At 37.9% G+C, this 21,089-nt stretch overlaps 1 protein-coding gene across 12 annotated transcripts in view; it reads right to left on the bottom strand.

Annotated features, from left to right (window-relative positions):
- Nucleotides 1-21,089, bottom strand: part of EML4 (EMAP like 4) — a 161,342-nt gene that overhangs the window by 67,107 nt on the left and 73,146 nt on the right. For 8 of the 12 annotated variants that reach the window (XR_012422450.1, XR_012422451.1, XR_012422448.1 and 5 more), the window contains exons 2-4: nucleotides 15,869-16,051; nucleotides 4,599-4,728; nucleotides 7-180 (exon numbers count right to left, since the gene is read on the bottom strand). Coding sequence is in view for 4 of the 12 variants with exons in the window: in XM_005576017.4 (XP_005576074.3) it covers nucleotides 7-180; nucleotides 4,599-4,728; nucleotides 15,869-16,051 (487 nt within the window). In the remaining 8 variants the exon portion in view is untranslated. The remainder of the gene's footprint in view (nucleotides 1-6; nucleotides 181-4,598; nucleotides 4,729-15,868; nucleotides 16,052-21,089) is intronic. The other 4 variants (XR_012422452.1, XR_012422447.1, XM_005576019.4 and 1 more) reach the window with 1 other exon arrangement.

The raw sequence follows: 21,089 nt of genomic DNA on the forward strand, positions 1-21,089 counted from the left end.
TAAAACCTTTTGGTGGGAGTAGCATTCTTGCTTTCTGGAGTTTGTCTGTGTATTTGGAGAGGTTGTGAAGAGGGCTGGGGAGAAGGTGATGCTCGAATTTGTGGACTTTGATCATTAGAATGAGATTCCTCTTTTTTTTCTCTCTGTCCTTGTGGTTTTTCTTTCTTTTTTTCTGTACCACTGTAAAATAAAGTATAACATGGAACAATACACATTTAAACAAATAAAAAATATCAAGTGATAGAAAAGTGATTATTATATAATTCAAAACCTTAGGTCATACAGCTAATACAATTTGCACTGTTTTCATTCAAGAAGGACAATATTTCTTTGAAAATTCCAGAAGCTATTAACATCTTCAGTGAAGAATTTACAAAAATTCTAAGGTGATACATCCCATGAAGATTGCCCCTTTAGACAGAAATGGTCTCTAATACATTTTGCCATCTTGGCAGATTTTGGGGGACAAATGAAGATCTCTTAACTGACCTCAAGTTACCCAAATCAGAGGATTATCTGTGTAAAGCATAATGACTGATGCCAAAGGAACACTAAATATTCATGTTTAAAACGTTATTCTCCAATTCCTGTTTTTTTTCTGTATACTTCTACTCCCGTCAATTGAGTTTTACACTTACCAAGAGTTTAAGTTTTTCCCCAAATCTGTTTATGTTGGTTATTTTAATTATGTAAGTTAATTAAATACAAAGAGAATAGCAATTTCTATGAAAACTAAGTTTAATGCTCTGGAAAGACTACAAAAAAATGAGTTACTAAAAAAAATTGCTGTTAAATTTAGTGTGAGTGACACAATTTAAAAAATCACAGAAGCAGTTGGGCGCAGTGACTCACGCCTGCAATTCCAGCACTTTGGGAGGCGAGTGGATCACCTGGGGTCAGGAGTTCAAGACCAGCCCAGGCAACATGGTGAAACTCCGTCTCTACTGAAAATACAAAAATTAGCTTGGTGCAGTGGTGTGTGCCTATAATCCCAGCTACTCGGCAGGCTGAGGCAGAAGAATCGCTTGAGCCAGGGAGGTGGAGGTTGCAGTGAGAGGAGATTGCACCATTACCCTCCAGCTTGGATGACAGAGTGAGACTGTCTCAAAAAACAAACAAATCACAGAGCCTGGGTGTGGTGGCTCACACCTGTAATCCCAGTACTTTGGAAGGCCAAGACAGGAGGATCACTTGAGCCCAGGAGTTCAAGACGAGCCTGGGCAACATAGTGAGACCCTGTCTCTTAAAAAAAAAAAAAAAAAATTGGCCGGGCACGGTGGCTCATGCGTGCAATCCCAGCACTTTGGGAGGCCGAGGCGGGCCGATCATGAGGTCAGGAGATCGAGACCATCCTGGCTAACAAAGTGAAACCCCGTCTCTACTAAAAAATACAAAAAATTAGCCCAGTGTGGTGGTGGGCACCTGTAGTCCCAACTACTTGGGAGGCTGAGGCAGGAGAATGGCGTGAACCCAGGAGGCAGAGCTTGCAGTGAGCCGAGATCACGCCACTGCACTCCAGCCTGGGTGACAGAGCGAGACTCCGTCTTAAAAAAAAAAAAAAAATCATAGAAAGAGAGATGGGTTCTAACATACTCTTCTGCCAGAGTTTTAAATTTCTTACTCATTTCATTTCTGAGAACTGAAACTAAAAATTTTAGAAAGTTATTTATGGGTATATTTTATGAAAGACAGTCAACAAGGAATTTGATCAGACATACATATTTAGAGGGTAGGTTTGGTCTTTCATTTAAAAACTGATGAATGAATACAGGTGAATATATCTTATGTTAAAATATTTCAGATATTTATGTATAAATTCTTTGGATTCTGTACTTTGACTCTTGGTTAATAAACCACCTGCTATTCCTAACCAGACTGGATAAGTGTACTTATACTGAAAACACTCTAGACAATATTATAAAGCTGATGGAATCAAGACTTGAATTTCAGTGATGAAAAGGTAGGAAACTACTAAATGCCTATTTCTTTACTTTCCTTTTTTTTTTTTTTTTTTGAGACGAAGTCTTGCTCTGTCATCCAGGCTGGAGTGCAGTGCTATGATCTTGGCTCACTGCAACTTCCAAGGTTCAAGCAATTCTTCCACCTCAGCTTCCCCAGCAGCTGAGATTACAGGCACCCGCCACCACACCCAGCTAATTTTTACATTTTTAGTAGAGATGGGGTTACACCATGTTGGCCAGACTGTTCTCAAACTCCTGACCTCAGCTGATTTGCCTGCCGCGGCCTCCCAAAGTGCTGGGATTACAGGCATGAGCCACTGCGCCCAGCCCTGAATGTCTTTCTTAATCAAAGGACGTTTTGTAATTCGATTATAAGGTACATAATCAAAGAAAATTTGTTCAAGAACATTTTAAATAAATGTACATAATATATACAATTTATCACATAATAGGTTAAAATGTTGAGTATATTTTAATGTCGTGACATTTCTTAACCTGATACACTTCTGATAACTTCTGACTTCAGACTGGCCCTTGACTATCTACTTTGTGATCAATTTTTTAAAGTGGGTGCCTAAGAAATACAATTTTGGCCGGGCGCAGTGGCTCACACCTGTAATCCCAGCACTTTGGGAGGTTAAGGCGGGCGGATCACCTGAGGTTGGGAGTTTGAGACCAGCCTGACCAACATGGAGAAACCCTGTCTCTACTAAAAATACAAAATTAGCTGGGTGTGGTGGTGCATGCCTGTAATCCCAGCTACTCCCGGTGCTGAGGCAGGAGAATTGCTTGAAGACGGGAGGTTCACGTTGCGGTGAGCCAAGATTGCGCCATTGCACTCCAGCCTGGGCAACAAGAGTGAAACTCCATCTCAAAAAATATATGTATATAAAATAAAAAAATAAAAATTAAGAAATACAATTATACTTCAAGAATGTCAGATTAACTTAAAAAACTGAGTTCCAGTATGTCCAACTCTCTCAAAAACAAAAACAAAAAACAGACTTTACTTCTTTCTTGCTGTTCTTCAACAAGAATACAGAGGCCGCTAGTTTTATGTGGGCCCAGTACAACCTAAAAGAGCCATTTTCCTTCTGGGTTATTTAAAAGCAAAATATAGGGATCCTGGATCATAAACTTAACAAACTCAGCTGGCCTTAGACTGTTGAATCACTAATGTGCATAATACTGATCACTACACACCAACAGTACAATAGCTACGTAAGAAAATGGGCTGAATCTGAACCATTACTGGATACAAGATGGAAATTTATTTAAAATTGTACTAACATTTTCTTACGGTTTCTCCTTTTCTACTCAAAGTGGAGTACAGGTAATAAATGTTAGCATCCTTTGTAGGGGAAAGTCTAGATTCTGTAATAACAATGTCAAAGACTGAGTTCTAGGAGGAATTTTTAAAAGGGCTGAAGATCTTGGTATTTCTTCAACATTCTTGTAGTTAACTGTTTGGTTAAGTACCTATGAATCCTCACCGATGAATAATTCGGTCACTGGCATTAGTTTATTGAGGTAAGCATTTTCCATCAGTACACTGTTAACACATGATCTTATTACTTAAGATTTTCCTCACTCATTCTTTGAAGAAACTGGTTTTAAGATTTTGTAGCTTATCACCTATGGTCTCTCCAAACTCTACATCAAATAATTTGCTAGAAATTACAAAAGAGGGAAAATCCTGTGAGCACTTTTATTGGAGTAAATTAATTAACTGATGAAAAGAACATAAAGAATGCAAATCTGTAATCCACTGAAACTTACACTGCTGTAATTCCACAGCCCTCCTGCCCACCACCCCCTAACACACACACACACCTCAGATAGTACTATATTTTTGAAATAAGCCTTCATTTTATAGTTATGGTTAAAAAATAAAAGTTATAACAGCATTTGACATCCCACTGACACAGACATATCAAATATTCTGTTTTCCCTTTAAAAATGCTGTATCAAATATATCACTTGCTATGGAAAATTCACTTATACAATTTCTATAAATATAGTGATGCTTATCAACAAATACTTGTTTTTTTTTTTGTTTTTTTTTTTTTTTTTTGAGATGGAGTCTCACTCTGTCACCCAGGCTGGAGTGCAGTGGCCAGATCTCAGCTCACTGCAAGCTCCGCCTCCCGGGTTTATGCCATTTTCTTGCCTCAGCCTCCCAAGTGGCTGGGACTACAGGCACCCGCCAACTCGCCCGGCTAGTTTTTTTTTTGTATTTTTTAGTAGAGACGGGGTTTCACCGTGTTAGCCAGGATGGTCTCGATCTCCTGACCTCGTGATCCGCCCGTCTTGGCCTCCCAAAGTGCTGGGATTACAGGCTTGAGCCACCGCGCCTGGCCAACAAATACTTGTTAAAAAGAAACAAAACAAAACCAGGAAATGAAACTGCTTTCTTTCTTAGTGAGAAAGGAAAGCTTCCTCAAACAACTTGACAGGTATGATGAGTGCAAGCTGAGTGAGCACAGGCTAAACGTCTCTACTTTCACAGTTTAAGAATTCAAAGGACATGCTCATTTGAATTCAAACAGCTCTATTTCATATTCTTTCTAAAGGTAGGCCTCTACCACATTCAGACAATTTTGCAATGTTAGTTTTCCCCCCTTCACAAACGGGTACCTTTTAGCAGCAGATGAAAGAGTTTCTTTTCCTGCAATTGAGACAGTGCTGGTATGACTTGGTTTTCTGTTTGCACCACTTCCATTGGTTATACAGGACATGGGAATAGCTGCTCGAGGGCTTGGTTGGCCTAAAGATAATTAAGGAAAAAAATTATATCAAATTTGAATATATTCCTCAAAGATCTAAGTTTTAAAATTAAGTCCATTTGGAAGGAGGGGATGGTGGAAAAAAAAATTAAGTACATTATTGTTTATAACTTTTGCGCAGAGTGCCCCCCTGGTATGCAGCACATGATATTGTCTCAAGACTTAATCCCATCAAAACAGACCTATAGGAAAGCCATACTAATTTACTAAAACACAGTTGGGCTAGTTCTCTAAGCTAAATGGTTTGCTTTACCACACACAGCAGCCTTATAACACATGATTCAAATGCGTGCCTCAAGTAAACCATAAATCCCATGCCATCAATCTTCAAAAACAGCTTGTTTGTTAAAATCATAAATTTTAAATTCTAGAAACCATAAATATTAAATTCTAGACTGTTACTCCATATAAATAAAGCATAAGTATATAAAGTTAACCTCTCCTTTAACTTACACAGTACAAGGAGTGGAATAAATGTGTGATTGGTATATTGGCATGGTCAGAACACACAACATCACAAGATAAAACAGTCCTGTCTATACTAAGAGTCAAGTAAAGATTTGGAAATAGAGAACATTTTTATTTTTTAATTTTTGGACTCAGTTTTCTCATGTGCACACAAGTAATATCTGGTACCTTAAGAAGTTCTACACATGGTGGTATAACACTGCATTTTTGTCAAGAATAAGATGTTGGAGGTCATTTGTATCATAATCACCTAACATGCTTCCTTAATATAGATTCCTAAGTCCTACATTAGATTGAATGAATTAGAAGACAGGAAGAAGAAGACCTGCTGCATTTATTTTTGAAACCTCTTAAGAAATATTTTACATATAAGTTATATTAACCCCCAAATTATGCAAATATCACTGGTCATTAGATTTAGTTCTAATATGTCAAACAAGTTACTTATTGTTTTATCAGTAGCTTTTTAAAAACTGTGATAAAATAGTCCTAAAATTTATCATTTTAACCATTTACAAATGTACAATTCAGTGACAATTAGTATATTCACAATGTTGTGCAACCATCACCACTACCAAGTTCCAGAATATTTTCATCACCCCAAATAGAAACCACGTATCCACTGGCCAGGCACGGTGGCTCAGCCTATAATCCCAGCACTTTGGGAGGCCCAGGCGGGTGGATCACGAAGTCAGGAGATTGAGACCATCCTGATTAACACAGTGAAACCCCATCTCTACTAAAAATACAAAAAATTAGCCAGGCATGGTGGCAGGCACCTGTAGTCCCAGTTACTCGGGAGGCTGAGGCAGCAGAATGGCGCGAACCCAGGAGGCGGCGCTTGCAGTGAGCGGAGATCGCGCCACACTGCACTCCAGCCTGGGCCAAAGAGCAAGACTAGGTCTCACTCCATTAAGTGGTCACTTCCCCCCTACACCCCACCCTCCAAAGAAGCCATACCTTGTTTGGCTTCTTTTATATAGTACAATGTTTTCAAGGTTCACCATGTTGTAGCACATATATTTCATTCTTTTTTATGACTGAAAAATATTCCATTGTATAGATACATTTTGTTTTTCATCTGTTGATGATCACCTGGATTGTTTCCACCTTCCCCTTTTGGCTAATGGGAATAGTGCTGCCATAAACATTTGTGTAAAAATTTTCATATGAACACCTGTTTTCAATTATTTTGAGTATATACCTAGGAGCGGAACTGCTGAGCCACATTGTTGTTGTATGTGCAACTCTTGAGGAACTGCCAAATACAGTGGCTGCACCATTTTACAATTCCACCAGCAATGTACAAGGGTTCCAATGTCACCACATTCTTGCCAACACTTGTTATTTTCAGGTTAAAAAAACTCAAAAGGGTATTAAGTGTTACCTCATTGAGTTTTGGTTTCATTGATTCTATTGTTTTTCTATTCCCTACTTCATTTATTTTGCTCTAATCTTTATTTCCTTCCCTCTGCTAAGCCTTGGATTTAGTTTATTCTTCTTTCCTAGTCTTTTTTTTTTTTTTTTTTTGAGACAGGGTCTCACTCTGTTGCCCAGGCTGAAGTGTCATGGCACAATCATGGCTCAGTGCTGCCACAGCCTCCAAGGGCGCAATCCATCTGTCTACCTCAGCCTCATGAGCAGCTGTGACTACAGGTGCACACCACCACGTCTGGCTAATTTTTGTATTTTTTTTGTAGAGACAGGGTTTTGCCACATTGCCCAGGCTGGTCTCTAACTTAGGTTCAAGCAATCCACCTGCCTCAGACTCCCAAAGTGCTGGGATTACAGGCATGAGCCACTGTGCCCGGCCACCAATTACAGGCATTTTTACCATTCTTTTACCAATGCCTCAAATGGCATATCAACTTCAATTGCTCAAACATTTTGCCCACTTTAAGAACGGGCTTTCTTCTTAATAACTGAGGCATACAAGTTCTTCAAATATTCTACATAAAAGTCCTCTGACAAATACATGTCTGGCAAATATTTTCTCTTATTCTGTAGCTTGCCCTTTTATTTTCAAAAGTTTTTGAAAGAACAAGATTCTTACATTTTGATGAAATTCAATTAATTGATTTTTCTCTTATAGTCTGTGCTTGTTTGTGTGCTACTTATGAAATTTTTGTCAAACTCAAGGTCACTAAGATCTTTCTTATATAAGTTTTAGCCCTTACATTGAGGTCTATGATCCATTTTGATTTAATTTTTGTTTATGGTGTGAGATAAGAGTCAAAGTATTTTTGTTTTTTTGTCTTTTCTTCTCCTGGCATATGACTTTAATGACTCTTGAATTAGGGTTGAAATAACTTGAGCACTCTGCCTAGCACACAGAAAGTACTTAATACCAAAACAACTAAATGGATGCAACTTCACCACCAAATTTCTCTTCTGGATTATGCTGAGTTTATCTTGAGTCTCTCTTCTTGCAGTTTTACCCTACACTATGGCATTGCTACACTGTGCCAGAATGACTAACACATGCTATGTATCTTTAAATTTAATGCCACGAACTGTAATATGCCCCATCATTTTAAGTACCATTAGAAAGAAGTATTTCCTATTAGAACTATAAGACACCATCAATTGTAATATGCACTGTAATTTCAGGGATGTTAAAAATGTCAAAAACGTAGGCATCTTGGACTGATTACTATAAATCTGCCTGTCAGTCCTCAGCTTAAGATTCTTTAGTGGCTCTCCACTACCTTCAGGATGAAAACTAAATTCCCTAAAAAGGTGTAAGAAAACCTTCCACTATGGGCCCTATTTCTTGAAACTCCCAATCTCACACCCTGTGCTTCAGTTTATTTTGAATTCCTAAACTAAGTACTTTTTACTCTTCTGCATTTCTGCACCTGGATGATCCTTCTCTCCGGCATACGCTAGTCACCTCTGCTTGCCTAAACTGTTATGTATTCATCATCCATGCACCAATCAAATATTTACTCAGGACCAATTATAATCCTAGTCTTATGTTTACAAAGGTATACAAGGCAGTTGCTGACATCAAGGAATTCAAAATCTTCAAGGAGAATCACATCGGCAATGAAAACATCTGGTAAGTACAGTAACAGAGATATATCAATGGAGTATCATGGAAGTACAAAGAAAGGACACATAATTCCGTAAGGATTACGGACACAGAGCTCAAGGAAGGCTTCCTTGAAAAAATACACAATAAGACCTTAAAGAATAAGAAAGAAATAGACAACCGAAAGGGTGGTGATAAGATACTTGGATCCATTGCAGTATGTGTAAAGCAACAGAAACACTCTAACAGCAAAGTGAGTGTACGTATTTGTGGCATTGAGTGGTTGTTAGTGGGAGACAAAAAGCTCCTTGATGTGGCCAGGATGTAGAATGAAAGGGGATAGTTCAGAGACAAGAGGTAAGTAGCATTCAGATGATGCAAACTTTATTTATAAAGAATGAAGAATCACTAAAGGGTTTTAAGCTGAAAAAGAGAGTTCAATTTACATTTTAGAGAATACCCTCTGGTAGCCATGTGAAGAACTGATTTCAGGGCAGTGGTCTGAGAAAAAGATGGTGGGGACCAAGAGCTAGGTAGCGTGAATGAAAAAGTGAAGGAAGTTTTAAGAATCATGGTGGAAACCATCATAACGCCAGGATGAAGGTCAATAAAAACTTTTATACTTGATCATGACATGAGAATGCTAATCACTACAGTTTACACCCCTTAATGACAGACTCAAGTATATGACCTTACTGACATCTTAGCCTGAAAGTTCCTAAATACAAATAAATTTCGGTGTACTGTAGACTAACAGAGTAAAGTTATCACTAAGAACTGCTGCACATTCCAAAGCTCAAAATCTGAAATCCTTCTTGCTACTCTGGTACGTATTATCTTATTCTTGCATCTATCCCAACCTGTCTCTCTAAAACTGTAATTTTATCACAACTTCCTGTTTCTATAACTAACTTCTTCTGGCATTCAATTTACAAACAATGTATTGTTTCTCAGCTAGCCTTGGGATGACTATGTTAGTGACCTCTTACAAACAGTGTATGATCTAGTGGGAGCAATGAATATATATGCCAAAAGAGATGTACAAATAAAAATTTAAAACAATTCCAAAACGTGACAAAAAATAGATCATTTTCAGAAAATAATTTCTGAGGCCTTTAAGATGGCTACAGTTTTGATCAGAAGAAGGGTAGAGATAGTCTAGTTGATATTCCAAATTTTTTATTTATCTTGAATTCTCTATCACATGCCTCATAGCTCTAACTGTATATTTCTTCCACCCCTCATTTTTAAGCTCTTTGTCCCTTTTCTCAATTGGCTGATTACTCTTGCTTTATTCTTTGAGAAGACTGAAGACTACATGTACCACAGCTTCATAGGAATTTAATTTGACCTCTAAAGAAAAATCCTCTAGAAAATGTAAACACCTTAAGATGATAATGATCATGTTCCTGTCAATAATTTATGTGATACTCAAATTCTATCTTCTCCATTTGGAATTTTATCTGTATACTTCTGCCTTCCTCTTATTTCACAGGAAGATGTACCCTTAGGCCTTTCTACTTGTGGCCACTACTTAAGAGTACATTTTGAGTGGAAATGACAAAGAAGCATTTGACTCTCATATAGAAATGGCACTCTGCAAACGGTAATTGCTACCTGGTCTGAGGCAATACCTGCCAATATACAGTCATGCACTGCATAATGACGTCTTGTTCCACGATGGACTGCATATACAACAGTGGTCCAAAAAGATCCAAATACCGTATTTTTACTGTATCTTTTCTATGTTTAGGTTTGTTACATATACTTACCATTGTGTTACAGCTGCCTATGTAACCTAGGAGCAACAGACTATACCAGGGGTCCCCAACCCCTGGGCCACAGACTGGTACCTTCGTGGCCTGTTAGAAACCAGGCCGGACAGCAAGAGGTGAGAAGTCAGCGAGTGAAGCTTCATCTGTATTTACAGCTGCTCGCTATCACTTGCATTACCACCTGAGCTCAGCCTCCTGTCAGATCAGAGGCGGTATTGAATTCTCATAGGAAAGCAAATCCTATTGTGAACTGTGCATGTGAGGGATCTAGGTTACATGCTCTTATGAGAATTTAATGCCTGATGATCTATCACTGTCTCCCATCACCCCAAGATGGGACCATCTAGTTGTAGGAAAACAAACTCAGGGCTCCCACTGATTCTACATTATGGTGAGTTGTATAATTATTTCATTATATATTACTACGTAATAAGAATAGAACAACAAATGTAATATGCTTGAATGATCCCAACACCTCCCCCCACCCACCCCAGTCTGCAGAAAAATGGTCTTCCATGAAACCAGTCCCTGGTGCCAAAAAAGTTGGGGACCACTGGGCTATGCCATACAGCCTAAATGCATACTATGCTATACCATCTAGGTTTGTGTAAGTACACCCTATAATGCTCAAACAAGGAAAAAATTGCCCAATGATGCATTTCTCAGAACGTATCCCTGTTAAGTGATGCATGACTATACTTCTACGCAAAAAACAACGAGACACTCCCTCATCCCCTTCCACAGTTACCAGTCATTTTAGTGTAAGGGTCCCACCAAGGCAATTCATACCTTCCTAAGCTGATGGATGTAGCGTGCTTATCAACAACATTTACAGGAAACCTATGATAATCCCTGAATCCTCCCAAATGTTATTTGGGCCAGGAGCTGAATGATACAGATCTGTGCCTTTAGAGTATCCCAGATTTTACATAATTAGCAATGTTTCTATTGGAGAATCTACCCCTACCTTTCAATTTTGCCTTTGGGTTCTTTCGTTTCTCAAGTGGCAATTACAATGCTTTGTACTTTGGCTTAACCAGCAGTTTCCTGATTTAAATGACTGACTGCCACCTTCAGATAAATTTAACTTTTTAACTTCTGTATCATTGTGTACTAACAGCTTGTCTTCACATAGTGCCACTGGGCTGTGTTCTCAAATTACATTCATTTGGTCACCTCAAGAGGTCCTAATGAGTTTCCCAGGCACCAGCTGTGACATAATTTGTCTTCTTGGCAGCTAAAACTTCCAGTGTTCTCTGGACCTTCCCTTTTGCTCCGAAGTACAGGTAATTTTTTTTTTCTTTTGGCAAGGATTCAGCTGCAACTGGTGCATATATTACGAACACATGCGGTCAAAAGGAAAGAATTCTCTGACAGAGGAGAAAGTATATGAAAAATTTAAGTGACCGGCCACCTTAAAAACTCATGGGAAAATTTTCTACCTCAGTCAAGTACCCTGCGTAATTTACTCAAGAAAAAAATGGGTCTTAGCTTTAAATACTGCTGGCACACTGCAGAAGATAAACTAAGACAACGAAATATATTTAAAGGTTAGGTGTGTTTCTGATTTTGGTATTTACTGAATGGCAATACTACTATGAAGCAACATAGCAGAATTTCATTAAGCCCTTAGCACACACATCATTAACATTTACTTTTGGTCATATCTGATGACAACTTATGTCCTTCCCATATCACCACCATCTAGCAAAAATCATACAACAGCTGTCTTCAGTAATAGGGAAGTTGACCTGTCCTTTGAATCACAGCTTCATAAAAGGGTTCTATCCTATTTATCCATAGGAATTTAATTTGACCTCTAAAGAAAAATCCTCTAGAAAATGTAAACACCTTAAGATGACAATGATCATTTTCCTGTCAATAATTTATGTGATATTCAATACTATAAATTCTAATTTCACAAGGGGCTAAAAAAAAATCACATATAAAACTGTCTATAATATAAAAAATGACTTTACTTTTTAAAGAAAAAATACAAATCCCTACAAGATAATTTCATTTTTAATGTTATGAAAAACTTCACTTATTTGAAAATACTTTGCTTAAAATATTTATTCCAAATTTTCTTACCACTAATTTATTAATCTTGTTTAATATCAAAACTGAGATGATCTATTTTAGGCTGTACACAAATGTCAATAGTGAAGAGTCACTTAAATTCCAATTGCTTTCAACAATATGCTATATATAAACTCCAAGATAAAGCTGTTCAGAGTTGCCAATAACATTATGAAACTTTACATATGTATTTCTCTCAATGTCTTAATATCAATATTGGAAACATAATTAGTTGGACGTATTTTTCCATTAAAGGGAAATATAATAATTATTAACATGAATTATTCTCATCTATGAAATAATTATTTTCTCAAATTATTAATCAATACCCCCATCAATCCATTTCATAGACTTGCCTGTGTCCCAGGCAACAGAGTAACTCAAAGAGTGAACCACCTTAGCATATTATAAAATAGCAGTCAAAGTTAATTACGAAGTATAATTTTAAAATCAACTGGAAAAAAAACCTCTCTGTAATTAATAAGGTTATTAAAAAGAATTAAGAGTTAGTGTTATGTGAAAAGAAAAAGTCCCACAGAGATGGTTCTGTGGCTCCAGAAGTAGGTAATCTTTCACTAAAGAGCCATTAACAAAACTGATCCTAGACTCACTTTAGAGACACAGGAATTATAACTAAGGATAATTAGAAAAGCACCAGAAACGACAACTTACAAAAAGTAAGTTCCTGGGGAATAGGAATTATAGCTAGTTAACTGTATTTATATTTCATGACATTGAGAAGTAGGTGCTAAATAACTCATGTGTCATATAAAATATTTGTGTATACGCTGGAAAAAAAGCAATTTTTAAATTTCTTTAAAATATTTCAGAATTTTCTTTACTGAAATATCTTAGTAGATACAATATGAGAGAAAATATCTTTAAAATTTTTCTCAATTTACATAAAATTATAACGTACTGTTGTTTCAGCATATTAAAAAGACTTTGGAGACCAAGGCAGATTACTTGAGCCCAGGAGTTTGAGACCAGCCTGGGCAACATAGCGAGATTCCACCTGTACAAAAAAAGAAAAGATTTTAGCAGGGTGTGGTGGTGTACACCTGTAGTCCTAGCTACTCCAGAGGCTGAGGAAGGAGGATCACTTGTGCCCAGGAGTTTGAGGTTACAGTGAGCCTGGGTGACAGAGTAAGACTGTGTCTCTTAAAAAAGTAAAAAAAAAAAATCTAAACTACTTAAAATAAGCTTTTAAAAATGTGAATAGCAATCAAACATCATTATCATTTTCTATTATAGGTTTTAATTTTTTTTTTTTTTTTTTTTTTTGAGACGGAGTCTCGCTCTGTCACCCAGGCTGGAGTGCAGTGGCGCAATCTCAGCTCACTGCAAGCTTCGCCTCCCGGGTTCACGCCATTCTCCTGCCTCAGCCTCCCGTATTATAGGTTTTAAAATACTTATATGTACCCCCGGGGTTCTGAGTCTGTATATTATATACAGGAAACTTGTTCTTCCCTCTCTACACAAAGCTGATATTCCCTATAAAGCCCATATACATTAACTGATCTAGCTCCTTATTCTACTCTAAAATTCCAAAATCCCCCTATAAAAATCAATTTATAACCAAACAAAACTTTTTTCTGGCTTGATCTTGGCGGTCCTCAAAGTTGGGTCTCTAAAAAGTAAACAAATCAAGCAAGCAAGCAAGCATAATTTAACACAATCAGTCAAAGTGGTTTCCATCAAGTCTTTTGCCAAACCCTCAGGTCCCTTACCCTTTGTCATTGACATATTTATCTTACTACCACTAATGAAAAAGATCAATCCTATCTTCCACCTAACTCTCCACTGTAAATACACAGACCCAGAGTACATGAGGCTGAGAGGGAAAAGAGTGGGAATCACAAAACTGGGCAGAATGATACTCACCTTTCCTCCACAATAAGTTTCCTGTCTCCACACCCTCAGGGTCTTTCAGCATCCTTTCAAAAGTCTACGGTCTTCCATTCTCAGCTTTAACCACTCCAAACATGTATTCCCTTTTTTTCTACCACTGATGACCTATCTTTCTGCCTAAAGGTTATCAGTGTCTCAATGTATATTCACAGTTATCAGATATAGAAGTTGTAGTTCTCAGGAGACAGTGATAAGGACTAAAACTTCCAACCCTGACAACTGTGAATATATATCAACCTCCACTCAGCTGTATCTGTTCATTCTATCTTAGAAGTAGTACTCTTCTGTTTAAGACTAATAGCTTCTCACCTGCTCTAAGATCCCTTCTCAAATTCTCAGGATACTTGCCTCATCAATTACCACTTTATTTCTCCATATTGGTCTTCCTCTCTGCTGCCTTTTTGTCCTCAACCTATCTTTGCACTTAAGTCTATCATGTATTTTTAACAAATTTTTAAAAGTAATTAAAATTGGCCTTCAATATAGCATCCTCTCCTAGTTATTACTACCTTCCTCCATTCAGGTGAATTTTTTGAGAGCGGCTATATTTGTTGCTCTCAATTCTACAATTCTCCTAAATTGCTGCTTCTCAAAATACTGGTATTTGATTTGCAGTTCTATTACTCCACTAAAATTGCTTTTGGAGAGGTTTCTAATATTGCTGTAAATGCCAAGTCCAAAGGTCATCTCTCAGTCTTTGTTTTATCTGACATCTCTGTAGCAGCTGGCAATGCGCATCACTTTTTGTGCTATGCTGAAATGTTGGAGCTCCCAATGGAACTATCCCGAACTGCCTTCTCATTTTACTTCCTCTATGGCTTCAACTATCATCCATAAGAGGAACATTCCCAAATTCTTGTTGCTAGCCAAGACTAACATGAGCACTAGATCCATATGTAATTCAGCTACCAATATGTATCTCTACATACCATACACACCCCAAACAACATTCAGAAACTGAATTCACAATCTTTCTTCTAAATCTGCTTCTCATTTGCTGGTGGGCTGACTGCACTATCTCCTATTCGGCTAGAATTTGGGAGTTATATAAAACTCCTCCCTAGGTTAATAATTTACATGGACTTATTGAAGTAGGAAGGCAAGCCGATAAATGTTCTCACTTTTCCCTTGGCCAAAATGGGCATAATAATGCCAATTCCCATCTACTCTACCAATAAATCAGCAAGAGACATCAAATGATATGTTCAAATACTTGATTTATGTGAAAGAATGATAAAATTCTTTCTTGGTGGTTGAAGGAAGGCAAAAGGTACACTACATCTGCTCCAAACTCAGAGCAACAGGGTCTTGATGACTGTTTCTCTCAACCTTGAAAACTCCCAATACTGAAAAGTTAAAAGTCCCATTATACTGGGCTAGTAAGTGTCAAAGCTTAAATTAATTTTTTCAGGATTCTGCTGACTACCATAGAGGGTTCAGAATAAAGCTATTTAAACTATAATGATTTTAATTATGTTTCTGTATTGACAACAGAATTAATTTTAAAAACACATGAGTGCCTACCAGTTAGGTTCAATATGAAATGAGACACAAAATAATGATTCAGCTCCTGCCCTCAGTAAACTTATCAACTAGTTAGAAGACACTAACTTAACACAAATACTGTAACATAAAAAACCTGTAAGTATAATCAGTGGATTACGCAAAAATTCTTTATTTTAAATAATAAAGAATAAACTTTCACAACTTTTTGGGAATTAAAAAAAAGGAAATGGAAAACAAACCATAATCACACGTAATTAACATAAAAAACTAGTTTTATATTTCCAACTTCAACTTTCAAAGAAAATACTGCAAAAAGCAAGACTCTTCTTAACTTTACAACACAATTACCTTTACTTGAGACTGATTTTTTCACTGAGGCCACATGATCTTCAGAGATTGCAAGACGCCTCAAAACATCAGCCAAAGCTGCCTTCAGCACAGTGATTTCGTCTTCTTGTTGCTGAACTCGTGACTCAAGAGCTGACAGGCGATCTTGAACATCAGAAGTACTTGCAGCAGAAATACTATCATCTATAAAATAAAATATGGAATATTATCAAAGTAAACTGCTTGAGAAATAATTTCTGATAAGAAAAACTATCCCAGATAAGACTTACAAAAGATGAGAAGAACTCTGGCTAGGTGAAGTGGCTCGTGCCTGTAATTCCAGCACTTTGAGGGGCCAAGGCGGGCAGATCACTTGAGGTCAGGAGTTGGAGACCAGCCTGGCCAACATGGTGAAACCTCGTCTCTGCTAACAATACAAAAAATTAGCCGGGCATGATGGTGCACTTCTGTAATCCCAGCTATGTGGGAGGCTGAGGCACGAGAATCACGTGAACCCTGGAGGCGGAGGTTGCAGTGAGCCCAGATTGCGCCACTGCACTCTAGTCTGGGCAACACAGCAAGACTCTGTCTCAAAAAAAAAAAAAAAGAAAAAAAGAAAAAAAAAAAAAAGATGAGAAAATTTCAAAACAAAAAACCCATAACATCCCATCATGTTGACACATATGAACCTTCCATAAAGATTTTCATAGCTATCTTAATTTAAAATAAGTTAATAAATTTGACAAATAATTAAAATGGTGAAAATCTTCCCCAAGGTCAAATTCCCCCTATTTTTATAACATCATCTTAATTGGTTTTCTCAGGAAAATGCTCCCTAACTACATCATCTTGTAGACATCAAGAAACTTGCAAGACAGCAAACTATCCAACCTTTCTTAATTACAACATTATCATCACAGTTCTCTATGAAAACAGAAAAGGCATATAAATCACTTCTGTTTGGCTTTATGTATCAGATAGGGAGTCTATCACTTTAACCAACAACGATGAAGAAGCATTCTTTACTACTTTACTCTTTACTGTACTATTATACTCTCCCACACCCCACAGAAGTCAGTATTGCTATGTAATTAACAAAAGACTTTTCGCTGCTCCTTCTCTCCACCTAACACCACAACCTCTCTTAAAAAAAAGGTTTTTATGAAGTACATACTTAGTATTTGCCTTAGGTTATGTAACAGCAACAAGAGAAAGACTATTCAAATAAGGCTTAGCTATACCACAGCAATACGTAACTTTATACTACTGTATTTGTTGGGTCAATCAGAATCTAAACATATAGAAACATCAATCGCTGGCTGGGTGCGGTGGCTTACGCCTGTAATCCCAGCACTTTGGGAGGCCCAGGCGGGCAGATTACGAGGTCAGGAGATTGAGACCATCTGGGCCAACAAGGTGAAACCCCATCTCTACTAAAATACAAAAAATTAGCCGGGCATGGTGGCATGAGCCTGTAGTCCCAGTTACTCGGGAGGCTGAGGCAGGAGAATCACTTGAACCCGGGAGGCAGAGGCTGCAGTGAGCCGAGATCACGCCACTGCACTCCAGCCTGGCAAAACAGCAAGACCCCGTCTCAAAAAAAAAAAAGAAAAAAGAAACATTAATCGCTATTGCTTCATTCAGTATAAGCAGGAAAATTCAGGGAAATAACTAAGTGTTAAAAACACCCTTGGCTTACACTGAGGGGATGTTTTAGTTTCTAATGTAAGAGTTGTTTGGACCAGACTGAGATCATTTAAATGATGTTTCACTCATTCAGACGATAACGCAGAATGTATTGTTTTTTTCTCATACTGAGATAGTATGCTATGGAACTTAACAATTTAATTCAAAGTTTGAGTTAAAATCACCACCACAACATTTAAAAACCAAAGCTATCACCATTACATTATGGAACAGTAAACAATATTCATATTTCATATTTAAGATCATATACAGCACCAGACCTCCTATGCATACATATGTACTCTCTTCTGTCTTTACTAGTATTTCACTGACAATCTTATCTTCGAGAAGTACTGATTTTGAAGGAAAACTGGGTTTCATCTTTAATTTAGACTTCAAATTCTGATTCCATATTAACTAGTTACATAATCTTAGGCAAGTTATTTTAGTTCTTTGAGTATTAATTTCTTCATCTTTAAATAAGATTGTTACAAGGAGGGTGCGCCTAGGATATGTACAAAGCACAAAAGTTAGAATTTGAAAGCTTTGAGCACATTTGTTACTTAAAGGCAGATATGTCCAACTCCGAGATGCTTAAGGAATAAGAACAATTCAGTCTCTCACCTTAGAAATTTTTATATTTTAAGTATTTTTCATGTCCACAGTGGTCTAGCTGAATTCTAGCTTATCTATATTCTTTGTAAGTATGTTAGACTACGGTCACTGTTCTTTCTACCCAGAATGCTTTCCTATTCTCCTTCTTCTGACAGAAAGAATAGTCCCTCTTGTCTTTTGTGAAACTCCACCATATTTCTTGCTCCTAGTAGGGCTGTCAATCTATGATGCCTCACTTTCCCCTCTGCCCTCCATACTATGAGACTGAACCATATAAAATGGCCTTTTCAGTTGTATAAATATTACTATTAGAAATTTCAGCTGGGCGCGGCAGCTCACGACTGTAATTCTAGCACTTAGGGAGGCCAAGGTGGGCAGATCGCTTGAGCCCAGGAGTTCGAGACCAGCCTGGGCAACACAGTGAAAATCCATGTCTACCAAAACAGAAAAAATTAGCTGGGCATGGTGGCCATGTTTGTAGTCCCAGCTACTCAGGAAAGTGAAGTGGGAGGATCACTTAAACCCAGTCAAGTATGTGTTTAAGTCAAGGATTCAGTGAGCTTTAATCACACCACTGCACTTAAACCTGGGTGACAAGAGGAAGACCCTGTCAGAAAGAGGAGAAAACAGAAAAGAGAAAAGAAAAGAGAAAAAATGAAAAGAAAAGAAAAAACGGAAGGGAGGGAGGGAGGAAAGGAAAGAAGGAGAAAGGGAGGTAGGTAGGAAGGAAGGGAGGCAGAAACGAAGGAAGGAAGGAAGGAAGGAAGGAAGGGAGGGAGGGAGGGAGGGAGGGAGTTAATATGGCTCAATCTAATGCTACCACAGGAGTAGTAGTCATGAGATACAGGCTAGGCCAAATGAAGCCCTCTTGAATCTTCCAGAGATAGAGTTATAGCCCATCCTCCTTTGTTCTCCAGCTACAAAGATGTCACCCTAGGACTGTCAAAAATAAAGGTGGTTCTAACTACCTTGTGTTCCAGTTCTAGTCTCTGAAGCCCTGGCCCTTCAATTCTGAGAGCTACACCAATATTCCTCCCAGCTAATTATGTAACCTAATAAATTCACTTTTTGCAAGCCATTATTTGTAAACCAAAGGCCGTGATTAAGTCAGTAAACTATATGGATATGTTTTTCTAAATTGTTCTCAATTCATGAAAGATGAGCTATACCTTCATATTATAAGCACAGATAAAACGCTTATATGATTTTTGTAAACATATAACCTGTTTAATTATTCCGGGAGGGCAGCTGAGCTAGTAGATCACCAGACTATAATGCCAAGGTTAGGGTGCTAGGTTTTAGTGCCAACTTGGTATCTTTTACTTTCAGCAAACTTTTACAAACTTTGATTTTTAAAAAAATGACTAAGGTTTTTAAGTTGTGTGAAACTTGGATAGTGACGAGAAAGGTGGTTCAGCTTGTAAAATTCCTATCAAACCCTGATAGACACTGTGAGACACAAGAACAATTTTTCAAAGGGCATAACACTGATAGACACAAGGACAATTTTTCAAAGGACATAACACGTACAAAGTTAACCATTAACAATGTCCCGCATTTACATTGTGCCTTTCATATTTATTACCTCAGCCCACACCCCCCTACACACACTATCTATATTTTATATTGGAGGAAATAGCTCAAGAAACTAAGTAACTTGCTCAAGGTCACCAAACTAATCTAGATATCTGAGACTCAAAGACAAGTCGTTTGACTCTCAACTTCAGTGCCCTTTATTTTATTCCACGCTGCATCCTAACAATAATCACATGAGGAGCAAACAAATACATCCTTTCACAAAGCCACGCAAGGGGCTTCAAAACTATTGAGTGATTTAATCAGTTTTTTGTTTCAGGAAGATCATTTTGGTTGCTGCGTGAGAACAGATTGGAACAGGGTAAGAGTAAATGCAAGAACAGACAGGAGGCTATTGTAGTAACCCATGTGAAAGGTGATGATGGCCCATGTTAGGGTTAAGATGTTCAAGTGTCTCAGTTTCTTTCTCCAGAACAAGTATGTCTCCTGTCTCAGTATAAATATTATCATAATGCCCCCTCTTTCACTCTCAAGTTCCCTGGCTTGGATGATCAATTACAGGGTCACTATAGCCAAGGCAACAAGCAATGGCAATGTAACGGAGCATAGTAGTTGATCCCCAGAGTTCCTCATAGCTCTAATTCCTTCCTGTCTAAAATCCTGGCTCTTAACCCTTTCAGGAGCATGAATTTCTTTGAGAATCCAATAAAAGCGTGGTAGAACAGCGTATGAACTCTGGTATTACACTGACTAAATACATCTATCTGTTTTCTTTTTTCTTTTTTTTGAGACTCTCTCTGTCGACTAGGCTGGAGTGCAGTGGTGTGATCTCACTGTAACCTCTGCCTCCCGGGTTCAAGAGATTGTCCTGCCTCAGCCTCGATTAGCTGAGGCTGGGAACAGCTGGGAGATTACAGAGGTGCGTGCCACCACACCCAGCTAAATTTTATTATGATTATTATTTTTGTAGATACGGGGTTTTGCCATGTTGGTCAGCCTGGTCTCCAACCCCTGACCTCAAGGGATCTGCCCACCTTCGCCTCCCAAAGTGCTGGGATTACAGGTGTGAGCCACGGTGCCCGGCCATCTGTTTGCTATTTACCAACTCTGTGACTGTTTTCTTCATGTGTAATTTACTCATGCGAACTGGGTACTTACCTCAGGCTTTGGATGATTAGATGAAATAATGCACAGCATGGCCATATAGGGTGGTTTCAATAAGTTATCATCCTACAGTGATGTTCTTTACTGCACTGTTTGTTATTGCCACAAAATTAGAAATGACCTAAGGTCTAAGGATGAGGTTAAATAAGCTATGATATGTCCATACCATCGAATATCATGCAATAATTTAAAATAACAGAAGAGCATAAGCTAAAAATTTGAAAGTTCTACAAGACGACTT

This window comes from Macaca fascicularis, chromosome 13 (genome assembly GCF_037993035.2).
Source record: "Macaca fascicularis isolate 582-1 chromosome 13, T2T-MFA8v1.1".
NCBI lineage: Eukaryota > Metazoa > Chordata > Mammalia > Primates > Cercopithecidae > Macaca > Macaca fascicularis.